Here is a 15,928-nt window from a genome sequence, read left to right on the forward strand (position 1 = left end):
ATTCAGTGTTTGCAGGTGGCTCATGCATTTTTCTATCCCAGAGCATTGATTTTGGAAATCCAATAGATGGCCACGCTCCTCGGCTCCTCTCTCATTACCATGGACTCAGCCTTGTTTGATATTCATGGTGGAATATTATGAGAAGATAAATCGTTTAATCTTAGTTTTTATTGAACTCTGTCATGGACAAGACACTCCCCTCCATCCTGCGGGTGTAGCTGAGGCAGTTTGAAAGAATGATGGATTGGAAATTAGCCTGTGAGGGAATTAAGCAAAAAAACAATTAAACTTCAGTTTCAGTTTGGTGAATTATATGCAAAGACTTTCACTGGTCTGACAAAGCACTTTTCTAACACTTATTAAAGTGCAAGCTTTTTAAGTAGGATACGTAATGGCTATGTAAATTCTCAAAAATAGAATATCCAGTGCCCATAATTTTGCGGCCATGCATGCACGCCTTCTCCAGCATTGCGGGGAAATGTCCTTACGCAGAGAGAGCACTTCTGATTGGCTCTCTGCCGCCGTCTCCTGATTCGTCCCTCCCTTCCACAAACAAAATTTGCTCTGATTGGATCTCCTCTCCATCAATAATTTCGTCTTGTTTTTATTCGGTGACGAAAGTGTCAATACATTTCGTCTTCATTTTTGGCATCGTGCGTTTTTATTTAGTTATCGTCTCATTTTTATCAGCAAAAAAAACGTTGTTAACAAAAACTATGACGAAAATGATTCGTCAACAAAATTAACACTGCATTCGATTTCCTTTTTGAAGTCAAAAAACGAAAAAATGGAAATGGATCTTTTGTTTTCCGATTTTAAAACGGAAAACGGACATTGACTCGTTACCCGATTTTCATTTTGATATTAGAAAACAAGAACGAGGCTAGACCGTAGATTAGCTGAGGTATTAGCATACCACTGAAAAAACATCATTTATCAACGTATTTATTTTGAGTTTGCAACAGCATATCTTAGTAAAGAAAAACAATCTCATACAAATGGTATTTGCTAACGAATAGGAACTACTATCTAGTTCTGATTGATATTTTTGATGTTACATAAAAAGTGAATATTTATTTTACCTGCTGTATTCAGAGTATACAGTCTGCTGTGGCTGTAATGTGTTAATAGCCTCCTCTAGTTGTAGCTATTTGGAATTTCACCAAACAGTGTTATATGCCCCGCCAAGCAGTCAGTCAGCCTTCTATGATCTACATTTTCATTCCTTCTTCTTTTGCGGTCTAGCCCCCGCCAAGCAGTTCAGTCATTTAAAAATGACCTATGGAAAGCTCAGGAATGAAAAATGGCACTGTTATCTTACTTGCCATTTCTCATTTTCTAATATTAAAATGTAAATCGGTAACAAGTCATGTGTGTTTTCCATTTTTTTAAATCGGAAAAAGAAAAATGGGAATGAGTCCATTTCAGTTTTTCATTTTTTGACTTCAAAAAGGAAATCGAATGGCCACAACATACACAACAACATTGTTGTGTTGTTTTACTGGTAAATATTGTGCAGCTATATTCTCAGTGATGCACGGCAAGCATGAGCAGCTTTTCTCTTATAAGAAATCTTTCCACTGGCTATTGATTTTCACTAGGATAACTACACATTTGCAGATGATGCAGTGGTGTTCATCTGTAGAGGCCCAACATCAAAAACCTTTTAGCATTACATGGGTTGGGGCAATAAGTTCACCTTTAAAACCACCTAAAAGACTACATCCAGCATGTATATTTTATAGTGGTTGAGAAAAAAATCCACACCAGCAGTGGTGTCATTTATTTAAAGAAAAGCAAAAAAATCTAGGCTTGCCAATTGGTCCTTTACGATGCTTCCAAATGTCAATGTGGAAGTGTCAAACTTTCTCAAGAGGCCCCAGTTCTCTGTGGCCTTTGGGGGCTCATTCTAAAAATGATCCAACCCATGCAGTGACCTCTGCAGCTGAGAAATGAAGCCCATACAGAAGTAGAATGAGTGGCTGCTTTGAGTGACAGGTGGGTGTCAACTCACAGTGCAAGCTTCCTGCTCCCAAGACTCCTCAGTGCAACTGATGTTCCAGCCCTTTGCCTGTGTTAGATGTTTAGGTGGACAGTGACAGCATGGTTTTGTCACAGAAGCTTGTCACAGAAGCTTTGTCTATATTTAACAAACAACTGACCAAAAGTTGAGCAGCTTTGCTTATTACAGTCCTTTTGGTAGTCTAGATGATTAGGAGGGAATATGCCATTGGTGAGACTTAGGTGCATATTAGAAAGGTTATCTTAATCACACTGCACCTCTAGATTTGGACTTATTATGTCAGCCCCATGACCAGATGTGCTGTGCTGGCCATCTAGCAAAAACATGCTGTGAATCTATCTTTGTGTTCTTCAGTGTGAAGATATGTAGGGATATATGTAGTACGCTAGAAGTCATGCAGTGAGCACTGCTAAAAACCGTGTGGGAGCATGTGAAGTCCAACTGTTCAGTGGTAAGAAGCAGTGTAAAGAATCATTGCCATTGTAGTGCTTGTTATTGATTTGAGTGCTGAGATTAAGAACTGATCTAGATCTCTGTCACCATAATTTGTCAGTCAAACCAAAGGGTTTGGTCAGTGATGATAATGTTTCACTAGAGTGATCTGAGCCAATTCTTATTTATTCATGTATTTCCTTACAGACAGCTTTGATTTAATCAACTGACAAACTAACAGATTTTTGGCACACTGAGATGAATTGAGCTGTAACTGGGTCACATTCATAGATAATTACTTAAATTGCCATAAGAGATGATAGATAAGCACTCTGGTGCTGAACGAAGTGAGATGCTTTGAGATTATTGCAGAGGAGGTTACAGTGTTATATTTTTATCTTTCATCTCAGCTGGACAGGGATTGGGAGTGTGAAGCTGCCAAATGCCCTGAGGGAGCTCCCCCAGTTCAATATTTCATACTGATGGGGGCCCGGCAGTATGAGAGGGGTCAATGGTGAAGAGCAATGGCTGAATGCAGAAGGAACGTACATACCTGAAGAATAACACCATGTCTGTAAGAGAGAGAGAGAGGTGCAAACAGAGTGGAGGGAGGCACAGGAAAATAAAAGGATTCAGGGTTAGAGAAAAATGGATAAAGAAAATGAAAGACAGCTCTGGAGGGAGGAAAACATAGTCACAGAGGGAAAAAAAGACGTGTGTGGAAACCAAGTGTCACAACAAAAAAAAATGCACATTTGTTTGTTTTTATTTCGAAGCTTCTTCACTTTTAAATAATAATGAGATAAGCTCAGTGGAAGAAGTAGAGTGTTCTTTTACCTCTCCATCATTCTGTGTTAAATAATTTGACATAATGAACACATTATCATGCCAAATGCCATGAAAAGCACTTTTGATAATGATTTCCAGTCTGAAAAGCCTAAAGAGCAGATAAACATCATCAAGTGGAAACAGATTTTCCCCCACAGGCTTCTTAGGGAAGCTTAAAGTTTGAACAAGGTCAAGTGGATGTTTAGTAATTCACATCAGAATAAGTATAAAAAGGGACAATCGAAGACGTGAAGTCCACTGAAGTGAAATGACTGCCTTTTTTCCACAGGATCAGTTCTTCCTTCTTCACTGTATACATATCTGCTGAGGCTGGAGTCATACTCAGTAATCACACAAGCATGCAATAGTAGTACCATGTCGTATGTGAGAATGTAATAGTACCATGTCGTATGTGTGTATGTATGCAGCGGTAACAGTGAGCTGGGCACATGATTGGGTGGCTCAATGATCATTTGAATCCAGACATCTGAAATAGGCCAACATTCTCTCTTCTATTTTAAACAGTTCAAGTAAAAAGAGGTTTATCCTTCTACATGCTTGAATAGATCTGAGAATCACCTAACTGGCTCCATGCACAGCCATAACTTAGGCACAGAGTAGCTTATTAAATATCTGACAGCTGGTCAGCAGGTATTGATCCAGTGTACAGTAGGTGATTTGATAATAAAAATAGATCTCTTGCCTCTTTTTTCACAGAGTGCAATTCAAGGGTTGTGAAACGTGCAGGCTGGGCATGGTGCACCACATGCATGACTTATGGGCCTTTCAAACATACTTTTTAAGTGGCTTGTTGCTGTATTAAACAAAGTACAATATACAAGGCATCCACCCAGGTAGGGAGGGCTACATGGAGGAAATAAGTCATCTGCAGCACGGGAGCCCCACAAGAAACTGTTCTTGCTCCCTTCCTTTTTACACTTTGCAGTGCAGACTTCTGTCACCTCTCACCCAGCTGTCATCTACGGAAGTTCTCTGATGACTCTGCGGTGGTCGGCCTCATCACAGATGAGGATGACAGGGAGTACAGAGGACTCTACAACTTTGCAGACTGGTGCCACGGAAACTGTCTATACGTGGGTAAAACCAAGGAGCTGGTGGTGGATTTCAGTAGGCACAACTACTCCTGCCCCACACCAGTGATGATCCAGGGACTGGACACTGAGATAGTGGACTCTTACAAGTACTTTGGTGTTCATGTGAACAAGAAACTGGACTGGTCTGACAACACAGCTGCACTAAAGGGCCAGAGCAGACTCCACCTCCTGAGGAGACTCAGGTCAGGGACCACTCCTGAGGACTTTTTATGACACTGTGGTGGCATCTGCCATGTTCTATGGCGTGGTCTGCTGGAGCAGCAGCACCTTAGCAGCAGACAGGAAGAGACTGAACAGACTGATCAAGAAAGCCAGCTCTGTGCTGGGGGAGCCCACTTGAACCTGTGGAGGAGGTGGGAGATCGGAGGATGCTGGCAAAGCTATCCTCCCTGATGGAGAACACCACCCACCCCATGCACAGCACTGAGCAGCTCCTTTAGTGACAGGCTGCACCATCCACGCTGTGTGAAGGAGCGCTATCGCAGGTCCTTCCTACCTGCTGCCGTCAGACTTTACAATCAGGCCGTTCACAGTAGATTATATATGTGTGTACATATGCATATGTGTGTATATATCCACTCCTAGCTAAAGCCACACTACCTCCTGTATAATAACTTGGTCATTCAGTGCAATAACTTTCTTTTTTACAGCTCTTATGTATATAATGTAAACTGTCATCTTTACCATACCAGATTGTAATGTGCAATAATAGTTCAGTACTGTCACTTTATTCGGTTAATTAATCAAACATTCATTCACCTTGTGTTCATTTTCTTCATACCAGATCATCATGTGCAATAACAGTTTATTACTCAAGTCACTTTATTCTGGTATTTAATCAAGCATTCATTCACCTTGTGTTCATTCTATTTATCTATTTTTATATTTTTTTCTTCTTACGTGTGCTGTTGCTGCTGCAACACTGTGAAGTTCCCCTGCAGGAGTCTTATCTTATCTTAATAAACATTCTCATGTGGTCATTTTGTAGGATTCCCTTTTGCCCTGTATTATTATTATGCCACAGATCAATTTTCAAAGAGCCAGGTAGCACACCTTCCTCTTTGATGTGAGCTGGTGCAAAGACTGCCACAAGGTGACTTTGGCTGTCAGAAAAGGAGTGACTCCCACAGTGTCCCCCATCTCTTCCTGACATTAAACACCTTGTGACTTCCCTTCACAATGAATGATGATGCTGAAATGCTACGTCTATGATGTGTCATTTAGGGGCCTCAATTAAGCATCTATATGTGACACATTGAGAAGGAGATTGCTGGGAAAAAACGTACACTGTTTTGTTTTTGTATGTGTGAACTATAATATTTGAATCAAATCTGTAGGAAAAGCCCACTTGACAAAGGATGCAGCTGTAACGAGATGGGCATGCCCATGCAGGTCTAGGGCAGTGATTGGAGGATTAAAGACAGGTGTATTAATATTAGCATAGCATATTTGTATTTATTTACAGGTAATTTTATGTTTTGTTCTTTCCACCTTGACAGAACACATTCATATGACATTCAAATGATTGTGAAAGCCTCAGCTAGATGGGGTTTATCTTTGTTTTATCCTGCCAGAGCGGAACAAGCACATGTATTTACCGAAATAAAGGTAGACGTGTGGTTTGATGGTATTTGTAGCTGCTACCATTACTGTCTGTACTACAATGGCTTCAGTTTATTAATTGCATCATAAAGAGAATAACAAATTAAAAACCTGAATATAAAAACATGCGGACACACATTCCTCCTGTGTCATATTGTTCTGTTGTCTCATGAACAGCTGTTCATCTTCATGTCTGTTCAGCTCGCTGTCTTTATGTTAAGCAAATGACTTTGGATTGAACTTTCTAATTCCTTTCCATGTGGCCACACTCTTAGATGTTGGCTGATGATGAACTCATAGACTGGGTTGGGCAGCAGAGGTAATTGGGAGACACATAGAGGGGAGGATTATATCTGACAGGTCATTCATTCCACTTTAGTTAATAGTAAGCGAGTCTGGCGACTGTGAATTCAGCATGTAGACCTTTCTGGTCATTCAGTGTTTTGATAGATCATTTTACTACTGTGTTGCCATGGCAGAGTAGATTCTCACAGTCTGAGTGTATTAGAGGCCTCAGTCACACACATTATAAATGTGGTTTACACTGTGCACTCACAATCCACTGTAATATCAGTTTCAGCTTGTTCTCTGTACTGTATGTTTGCTGCATGTTTGTTCCTCTCTCTCTCCTTCATCCTCTCTGTCCTGTCTGCCTCTTCTTCTCCTCCTCTACCCGGCCGACTGTCAGCAGGAAGGTTCTGCTTCTGGTCTCACTCCGGCCTGTCACATTTAGATGCACAGGCTGATGCTGTTCTGACTATCCTGTTGGGCTACATTACTACAGCTACAGCTTTGCAACTAAGACAGTGGAGAATGCACATTCTGCTCTTTGAAGAATTTGCAATGCCTTATGAACTTAAAAAAACCTTTAAATGTGTATATATATATTATGCTACTACAAAGCTGTTTATCCATATACCATGGTCAGATCTGTAGGGTTGCAGTTTTTCGTTGTGAATGTTATTTACAAAGACTTTAGTGCTTTAGCCGCAGGAACAGACTCCATGATGGTGTCAGTCATTCTTTTTCAAGGAGCACATTGTAAGGAGTAAGAGCTGTAGCAAGAGACCCACACCATTTTTTATAAACCTAACCAAATAAGCAACGGTTAACGGTTTTTAAAAAGGTCTATATGGGTCCACACCACAAACTGTTAATATGACTCTTTTATAGTGTTGCCATGTTTACACTTAAAATGAGCTAATATTTACTCTTCTTATGTTAAAATGTAATACTTCCCAACACTAATCAGTGTTTTCATCACTAGTGTATGGTGTGAGACTGAATACTGCGCAGTGCGATTCTTTAATTACTACAGGTGCTGGTCCACAAGCATGAATTGTCCAGTTCTCAAGAAAAGTAGTGAGCAGCTCTTTCACGTAGGTGGAAAAACACAAAGTCATTAGATTTTTCATTAAAAAAGTCAAACCTGACTGTGAACACCTTAACAAACCTCAGGCGACAATGGGCTGCTTGTGCTGAGCTGATCGTAGTTGTTTCTCTTTTGGCCTCTTGGTGCTGGGGGCAGGAGATGAAACGGCACAAAGACAGCTAAAGTATGTGCAACAAATTGTGTATTGAAGACAGAAAAACACAATTGAGAAAAAATCCTTGATGTGGTTCATGACAGTGACACACTGTTCTGACTATTTTACAACCAACCATTTGTCTTTAGGGAATTACATATAGATACCTCTGTAAAGAGTTAAATTAACTCTATATTGCTTAAACTCGACATGTTGTGAGCCTCATGAAGTCATTGTTTCGGTCAAGAGTATCACATTGGACTAATATCACTGGACCCTTGTTAAGGAAAATACGATGAGTAAATTAATTCCCCTTATAGAATTTGTGGTGACATTTTACATATTATGAACATGGTTGGTTCAATTTTCCATTAGGATCAGAGGCATCACTGCAATCATTAGCTACACATTTACCCAGCCCAATTTATGCAAACAGAGCTTAACACAACGAAACCAAACAGCAATTGTAAACAAAACAAGTGCGCGTTAGCATCTTAAAATGACACATAAAAAGTTCAACACGTCATGGATTCCATTCATAATATGTAGGTACTTACTGAGTATTGGTTGAGATCAATAATGACAGTTGTACTGCAGTGTAATCTCCTTGAAAACTGTTCAGATGGATTTAACCAAAATGTAAAATAATTTATTCTAGAGTGTTTGTGTATTTAGATCCAGTGTATTTCTTTGGCACAAACTCACCGCACAGGGATGGCATACAAAGCTTTGTGCGCTGAAGCAGCTTGCACTAAGGGTGTGTTTTTGACCCTTTTATCAGTTGTCTGCTGTAAAAGCCAGTCCGTCTCGTCCGCCATCTCAGCTCATCACTGTCTTGTACTGTCACATTATCCGGCAGCGCTGAGTGGGGGAGCATCAGTGGGGGCTGCTGTTCTGAACTTTGAAACGGACTGGCCTTCTGTGGGCTGTCAGATAGGATCCAGCAAATGACCTGCTTATTCTCTCCTCACTGTCGACACTCTGTCGACTTCTCCCTTGACAGAAAGACATCAGCAGGAATCAAAGGCAGAGTGACGAATAAAAGGAGACATCCAGAGCAGAAAAGGGAAACAATAGTTTCAAACCTTTTTTTTTTATAAAAGCAAATCAAATATTTAGATCATGGTATAAAGAAAACTCCACTTCAGTCTGTGTGCCAAAACTGCTTTTTAAAGGAAATTCAAAAGCAAAGCAAACAATGATTTTCCTTAATTGGAGATTGTCTTTGTTCACCATCTGCTCTCTGATCAACTGCAGTAGTGCTACACTTACCTTAGCCTCAGGTGAAAGGCTGCTTCCAAGCAGACAGCTCATCAGGATGATTGACAAGTTTCACTGCTGGAACTCGACCAGTTGAGGAGAGGGAGATAAAAATGCATATTAGACCCTTTAGGAAGTGATTTTAAAGTTGACAGTGAATTTGCTGCGGCACTGTACACATGCTGCAGGCCGGGGTGTTTGTGATGTGCTCTGCCCTGAGCATGCGTGTGGGGTTTTTCACTCTGGTGGCATATCTTTTGGTCTCCGGCAGGCGTGGCCCATGTGGAGTGTGTGGCTCGGTGGGTGGCTGATGTGAGTAGAGCTCGGGGAATAGCATGTCCCTGGCACTGCAGCTGCTCTCTGCAGACGAGGCCTGCACACATTTCAGTGCAGGGAGGAATGAAATGCTACATGACAGGGGGATTTCTGTAGGAGTTACATGGACAGAGGTGTAGGAGTTGAGGGATCTGGATCTGCCAATAATAGCAGAGTGGAATAAATTCAGATTCACCACTTCATACTTAGTGATTAATGGAATTTCCATGAATAAGTGTTCTCATTTTGCCAGAATATGCTCTTTCTTGTGTCTTCATCGCTACGGATTCCACAGCATGGAGTGAAGGAGAAATAACATGTTTCGAGCCCAGTGCATGTTTCTAGTGCGATGTCACCCCTTCTCTCACAGCCCAGATGTTTTTAACTGGCTTTCCACAGCTCTGGCTCCACTTTCCCAGCAGGCTGCATGGGATCCTGGTTCTCTGCTGTATAGCGTTTTTCCTCCTTTTGCCAGCAAGCCCCGCCAATTCTGTGTGTCATGCTCTTCTCCCTTCCCAAAACCTTGGGTGAGATTTACAGTATGAAGGTGGACTGTTGCATAACACTTTCTTTCAGCAGCAAAGTGTGTCAGGGCAAAGGCAGGGGAGAGTCCCTGCTGCTCTGCTAATGTGATGCAGAGCTTTCAGGCTGATCTCTCCGTGCATTTCACTGCATATCGTCAAGTGCATTCCAGCTGAAAGTGAAGTCATTATAAGCTTTTATGCTTTTGACATTGCTTACATAGTGCTTCATGTTTCAGTTTGGTAAAGGCTTCTGAGGTCTTCAAGGTTCCTGTGTATATTTAGCATTTTTAACATTTTCCATTAAAAGTTATGAATATACTCCCATTTCTCCATCTGTTAGGTCGGTGTGTTGAGTCAGTAAATACTTGTTGCAGCCTACCAAAACAACAGTTACTCACACAATGCAGACATTTTGATTATTGTATAAAGGTGAGATGTAGAATAAAAAGGATCTTCGCCTGCTCAGCGAATCACAGTCTCAGTCAATGATGGTTTCATTGTTGTTGCTTATGCATGTAAAGGCCACCAAAGGTCCAGAGGGAGGTGCAGGGGTTGGTTGGTGGATGGCTGGATGGATGGGACTTTGCGGCTTGCTTCATGGCCTTTTGTTAGTGCGCCTTCACCTTCTCAGCACAATCAGTTTTCCTTTTCATTTGGTTCTTATTATTTTAGTTTTGTTTCTGTATGAGGAGAAAATAAACAGGAGAGTAGCACATGATGCTAATTACAAATAACTACAGGTGGGCGGCTCATTTACAAGATGGAACTATCAACCTTTTATTCTAGTAATAATGATGCTGTCATTAGCCAGTAGATACAATGCTAAAATAAACTACTAGCACTGTGAAATCGTTTGTGAGCAACAGGGATGTATTTATTTATTATTACTTCAGCCTTCTGTCTCCTATTGCTGTAAGCATGTTACCTTCTGTATGTTTTGCTTCACTGCGTGGTCCATGTCAACCTGATCATAATGTGTGAAGGTTCCTGGAAGCACCACCAGCACTTGAGAAGCACACCTAGGCATGCCATGTGTTATTAGTGAATAACTAAATGAAGATTGAACTGGATCAGTCAATGGCCAAATCTGCTTTAAGCAGCTTTCTTTTTATATTACAAGTGAAAATCTCAAATCACGTTTTTTTCCTGTTCTTTTTCCTGTTTTTTTCCCAAGTATTGCTTCAGATTAGTCCGACAGCATCTTTAGAAAGCAACAGTATGACATCAGTGTGTCTACAATTCAAGGTGGATTCTTCTTCCCATGCAGTGCCAGCACCTTTTCCACTCACTTCAGCCAAGTGGTGCCTATTGAGACTTGTTTTCTGAGTGAGACAGATGTGTTTGTTCACCCCCCCCCCCCAAAAAAAAAAAAAAGCACAGAAGACTGACAACATGCAGCAGTGCACTGGAACAGGCACTCCCAGCAGGTTGTAAAGCTGAAAATGTGCATGCTCACTGTGCAGCAGAAGGTCCTTTGTTTACATCCGTGTGTCTTGGGCACCAGCGTTTTACCTTTTGTCAAATGAACAATGAATTTATTATAGCCACAGCTTTATGTCACATGCCAACATGTCATGGAACTGCACAGAATAAAGTAACTGTATTAGGAACGCCCACTGTGTGAGTTCAATGAGCTAAACTGGACATGTAGGAGTGACCACATATACCACTGTTTTCTCATTCATACTAAAACTTGTCCTTCAATGTTTCCTCTGATGAAAATAAAATAATAAAGGTACTGATGTTCTGTTACAGTTTTACATGTATTAGAGTGAGACTAGTGATGCATGCCTGCAGTAGGAAAATGGAGAATTAATTCTGAGTTAATGTGTGAGCCATGAAATCACCTGTTACAGTAAAAGATGGATGACTGGCTTTCTAGAAGGCCCCAGGCGGCCTGTTTTCTCTTCACAGTCCAGTGAGCGACGACGGAGTGGAGCTGATTTACAGGTCGGCTTTAGCGCTGTTTTAATTAGCTTCTCTCTGTGTGTGCTTCAATCCTGCAGATGGACCCAGTGCAGAAAGCGGTCCTCCATCACACCCTTGGCCTTCCTCCCACCACCAAGAGGAAGCATGTCTCCTGCAGCGTCTGTCAGCTGAGGTTCAACTCACAGGTGAGTAAGTTTGGAAAAAGTAGTGAAAGTTCAAAGGTCAGTGTTCCTGTCTGAGAAACATGCACAAAAGCCAAGAATGATGTGATAAATATGCTGCACTTGATTCTGTTAGAAAAATCGATTAACAGTTTAGTTAATGCTGAACCACACAAAAAAGCAACAGCAGTGTTAAATCACTAATTACATCATTTCATGGCAATTTTAAGTGTGTCTGTTTAAGGCAACACTACCAAAAACAAAACAATAAACCAGGGCCATCCATTTTATCAAGTCATCAAAGGGGCTGTTACCTTGAAAGGAATAGAGCAATAAAATTATTTCCTATGTGCAGATAAATGATAACAAACCAGTTATAAAATGATAAAGCTCCATTTCATACAAAGGCAGGAAAATTCAGAAGATGATGATTTCTTTAGCTCGTGTGAGTGTCATTATTCTCATACAAACTGCTATTCTTGGCACAAAGGTTATAAAAAATGTTTTCTGATGTAAGGTTTCAGTATTCAGTCAGTATGTTGACAGGTCAAAGGTCAAAGGTCCGCCATCACAGAAAGTGAGAATAATTCAGCCCCATTCACTATTGCAAAACATTCTCATGAAAAAATGACACATTTGGTTGATAATATATTCCCCAGATATGACATGTGGTTACATTTATGCTGGATATCTAAAACGGAACATATGATTGCGTTAACGTCATCCTATCATGGGACCAATACAGCCACATAAGTCTACATCGGACGGCGGGTTCAGGATAGGGGAGGTACAGGCAGACCTGCAGTCAGGAGCCTCTGACACTGCTGCTTTAATCCCTGTGAGCTGTTTCATTTTCACCCACTGCTAGACTTTGATAAGGTTAGGCATTATACAGTAGGGTGAGAGGTAAGGTAAAGATCACACTTTGTCTTAAAACACACTCATTGACATAAACATATTTTACAAGGAAAACCTTTTCCCTCTGTTGTCGCCATGGCAACGGGTCCCACCACCATGAACACATAAAAACCAACCTTATGTTATGTTTTCCAGGTGAATGGGCCAGTTTATTTTCTCTGAGGTCAATCTCACATTCAGCCACACCCTGTTGAAATCTATGGCAAAACATGGTGAAAGAAACTATTATAAGGCTCAGTACAGCTACCTTACCTTAACATTAGTAAATAATTGAAAAGAATTGTGAAGTAAGGGGGAAAATATGGATATTTGAAAATGGTAAAAATCTACAATGATGGAATCTGTTTGATTTGAGTGGGGGTTCTCTCCAGAGGCAGCTCATTCAGAACAGTAAGCTGTCCATCACCTCACAGTGGGGGATAACGAGCTGCTGCCTGCTGAGTATTCACATCGTTTACTCCATATGGGTCCAAAATGGACCTTAGAACGCTAAACCCTCAACTATTGTGAGGAAAGGATGCATGAACCATGCTTTTGTCTTTCAAGGTAAATACAATCTAACAATGTCAATAAGAATTGTTGTATTTAAGTGTAAATAAGAGAATGGTGTGGCAGGAACTGGATCATGTTCTCAGGGAGTTTCATGTCAATATTGTTTGCAGGCAGGCAGCTTGATTAGATTAGGATGTGTTATCATTATTATACCAGCTTTCAATAACACCAATCATGTGTTGAAAATAGAACCTCATTGTATTTCTGCAATCATTAGCTAACATATGCTATATATAATACATTGTATTATGAAATTGGCATTAATATTAGCTCCCCGAGTCTGCCTGGTGTACAGGCATCTAACTAAACAGATGGACTACGATCTCCACAGCACTTCATTTCCATGCCATTTTGAAAGTAATCAAAAATGTAAAAAGAACCCCCTGAGATCGCTGCATGTTGATAAATCAGTCACATTCCCTAAATAGCAGTGTCATGGTTCTTTCATTAAGGAGTAATCAATCCATTTCAAACTCTGAATGGACTGGTGATTACCCAGGATGAGATTATTATGATTCACATGGGCAAATCTATCTCCGTGTGTATTTACTGTCCATCAGCTGCTTCATTACAGAAACAGAGCTTGTGTTTAGCTGTCAATCAACATGTAGCACCATGAAAAAAATGAAGCTTTCATTTACTCTGAGGCTGTGTTGCTTTTTGTTGTTCTTTCAGCCACAGCAGAGGAGTGTCTTAATATGCTCCAGTAACAGTGGTCATGATGTAACTGAGTTAAGGGCACTAAGACCTGCCTTTTGTCTTCTGATCCATGCTGTTTGTAAACCTGTTTATGGCCTGAGATCATCCAGATGAAAAAGCTTCTCTGCTTTAGAAGATTTTAAGATGTTTCTGCTTTACTAGAGTCATGTTTATGAGTTGGGGTCATAAACAGGACTCAAGTCTGTAATTTATTAAGTGCAGCATGGGTCCTGGATAGTCTGCTTCGGGTACACTGTTTAGATTTAGATTCATTTGCTGTACTTTCTTTATCTTGTTACCATGACTGAATTTATATTGTTTACTATTAAGCCCTTTTTATGAGTGGATGGTTTCATTAGGATTTGTACACATCACTAGTGTGCAGGAAAATGAAGCAGGAACTTTACCCATTAAAAAAACATGCACTACAACAGAGGTTGAAAATACACATGCTTCTTCATATGATAAACCACAGCAAGAGGCAGGAATAAGGAGGAAAAACATAAGTGAGATTAATTTGCAGCAAACTGGGCAGGAGCTACTAACCCTATTCACACCAGAATCCTAGATTGTGTGTAATTAAATAAGAATAATATAATACTGTTACCACAGCTTGTTTAAAATATATTCATAGATTCATAGTAATTTACATTATAGTCCTGCTGTTTGTGTGCTGTGCCACCTTCAAAGGAAGGGCCTAGAAAGTTCCACAACAGATGAGCAAGAAAATGATGCCCACCATAAGAAGGGTCAAAATAACTCAACCAGCTGTTGTACAAGCCCCTCCTTGGTGAACATTTTGTTGGATAGGTGCTTGTGTGGTTATATGCCGGGCCATGGCCTCAGCTGTGGAGAGCGAGCACTGTAAAGAGGTTGATGCCTTCTGGGTTCTTTTGGAGAAACCTACCACCAGACCTGGCTCTGCTGTCTGAACCTCTTTTTGGCACATACAGTCTACCTGACCAAAACAGGACCTTATTTAAAACAACTGCTGAAGCACTGATACATGTTTGATATACAGCCAGGGTGGGATTGCACCCCCAACCTCTCTGTTGATGATCAAATGCTTTTACCACGTGAGCTATGGCTGCACCAGCATGTCTTAAATCTAAAATGACATTAAACTGGTGGCTCTCATTTAACATTTCTTTTTCATTTCTTTTTTGTTCTTATTGTCAGGCTGATGAGCAAGCAGTCCTCCATAGACTTTCAGAAGACAGTCGGTTCCTCTCATGCGTTTTTATACAGTTCCATTTTCAGTGAAGGGTTCACAGATGATCCAATGAATCCAAAGTCAACAAATCTAGCAGAGAGATTTTCCCTCAGCTTAATTTCTTCATGTTCTCTGTGACGTTGCTGTCATCCACTGTCTTAGGTGTGCTAAAAAATAGCAGCCTCCCCCACAACAGCTTGATAGCCTCACAAATATAAAGCCTAAATATCACATCGCCCACTGAGTCTATCAACATACTTCTCAGTTTATCCATACACATCAGGAGAAACAAAACACACTACCAGATCACTGATGATGTTCTCTCAGCCATAAACTCCTGATAATCATCAGTGACTTATATTTTGGTTTCTTGGGATGCTGTGGAGCAAAAATGAGCTGCTACCTGCTGTCCATGTTCTTCCTGGGCTTGCTCTCAATTTTCCTAATGATTCTGGCCATGGAAGTGCTGGGGGCCATCTCAAAGACGGAAGTGGCCCAGGAGCTGGTGAGGAAACACATGGTGTGGCCCCTCCCACTGAGCGAACAGTTGAAGTAGGTTCATGAGTCCTTTCAACAGGTAGAAAAAGCTGGGTCCATCCTGAGTGGGGCAATTCAATGGCTGTCCCTGGTTCTTGCAGCTGCAATAATACCACCGCAAACTGCACTGTTCTGGATGAATAGCACTGCACTGCACGCCATGCATGACGTACATGATGAGGTGGTTGGACAGTGTCAGACACAGTCATTGGGTCTGCATTTGCACATTAATGGGCATGATTTCCTCAGTCATTCTGCTTTGTCAGATCATGAAACAGTATCATTTAAAATCTT

At 40.9% G+C, this 15,928-nt stretch overlaps 1 protein-coding gene across 1 annotated transcript in view; it reads left to right on the forward strand.

Moving 5' to 3' along the window:
• The window catches only part of znf385d (zinc finger protein 385D), a 94,720-nt gene that overhangs the window by 51,719 nt on the left and 27,073 nt on the right, over window positions 1–15,928 (forward strand). The window contains exon 3 of the mRNA XM_028425518.1: window positions 11,632–11,739. Within this exon, the coding sequence (XP_028281319.1) occupies window positions 11,632–11,739 (108 nt within the window). The remainder of the gene's footprint in view (window positions 1–11,631; window positions 11,740–15,928) is intronic.

The sequence above is a fragment of the Parambassis ranga genome, chromosome 16, assembly GCF_900634625.1.
Source record: "Parambassis ranga chromosome 16, fParRan2.1, whole genome shotgun sequence".
Classification (NCBI taxonomy): Eukaryota; Metazoa; Chordata; class Actinopteri; family Ambassidae; genus Parambassis; species Parambassis ranga.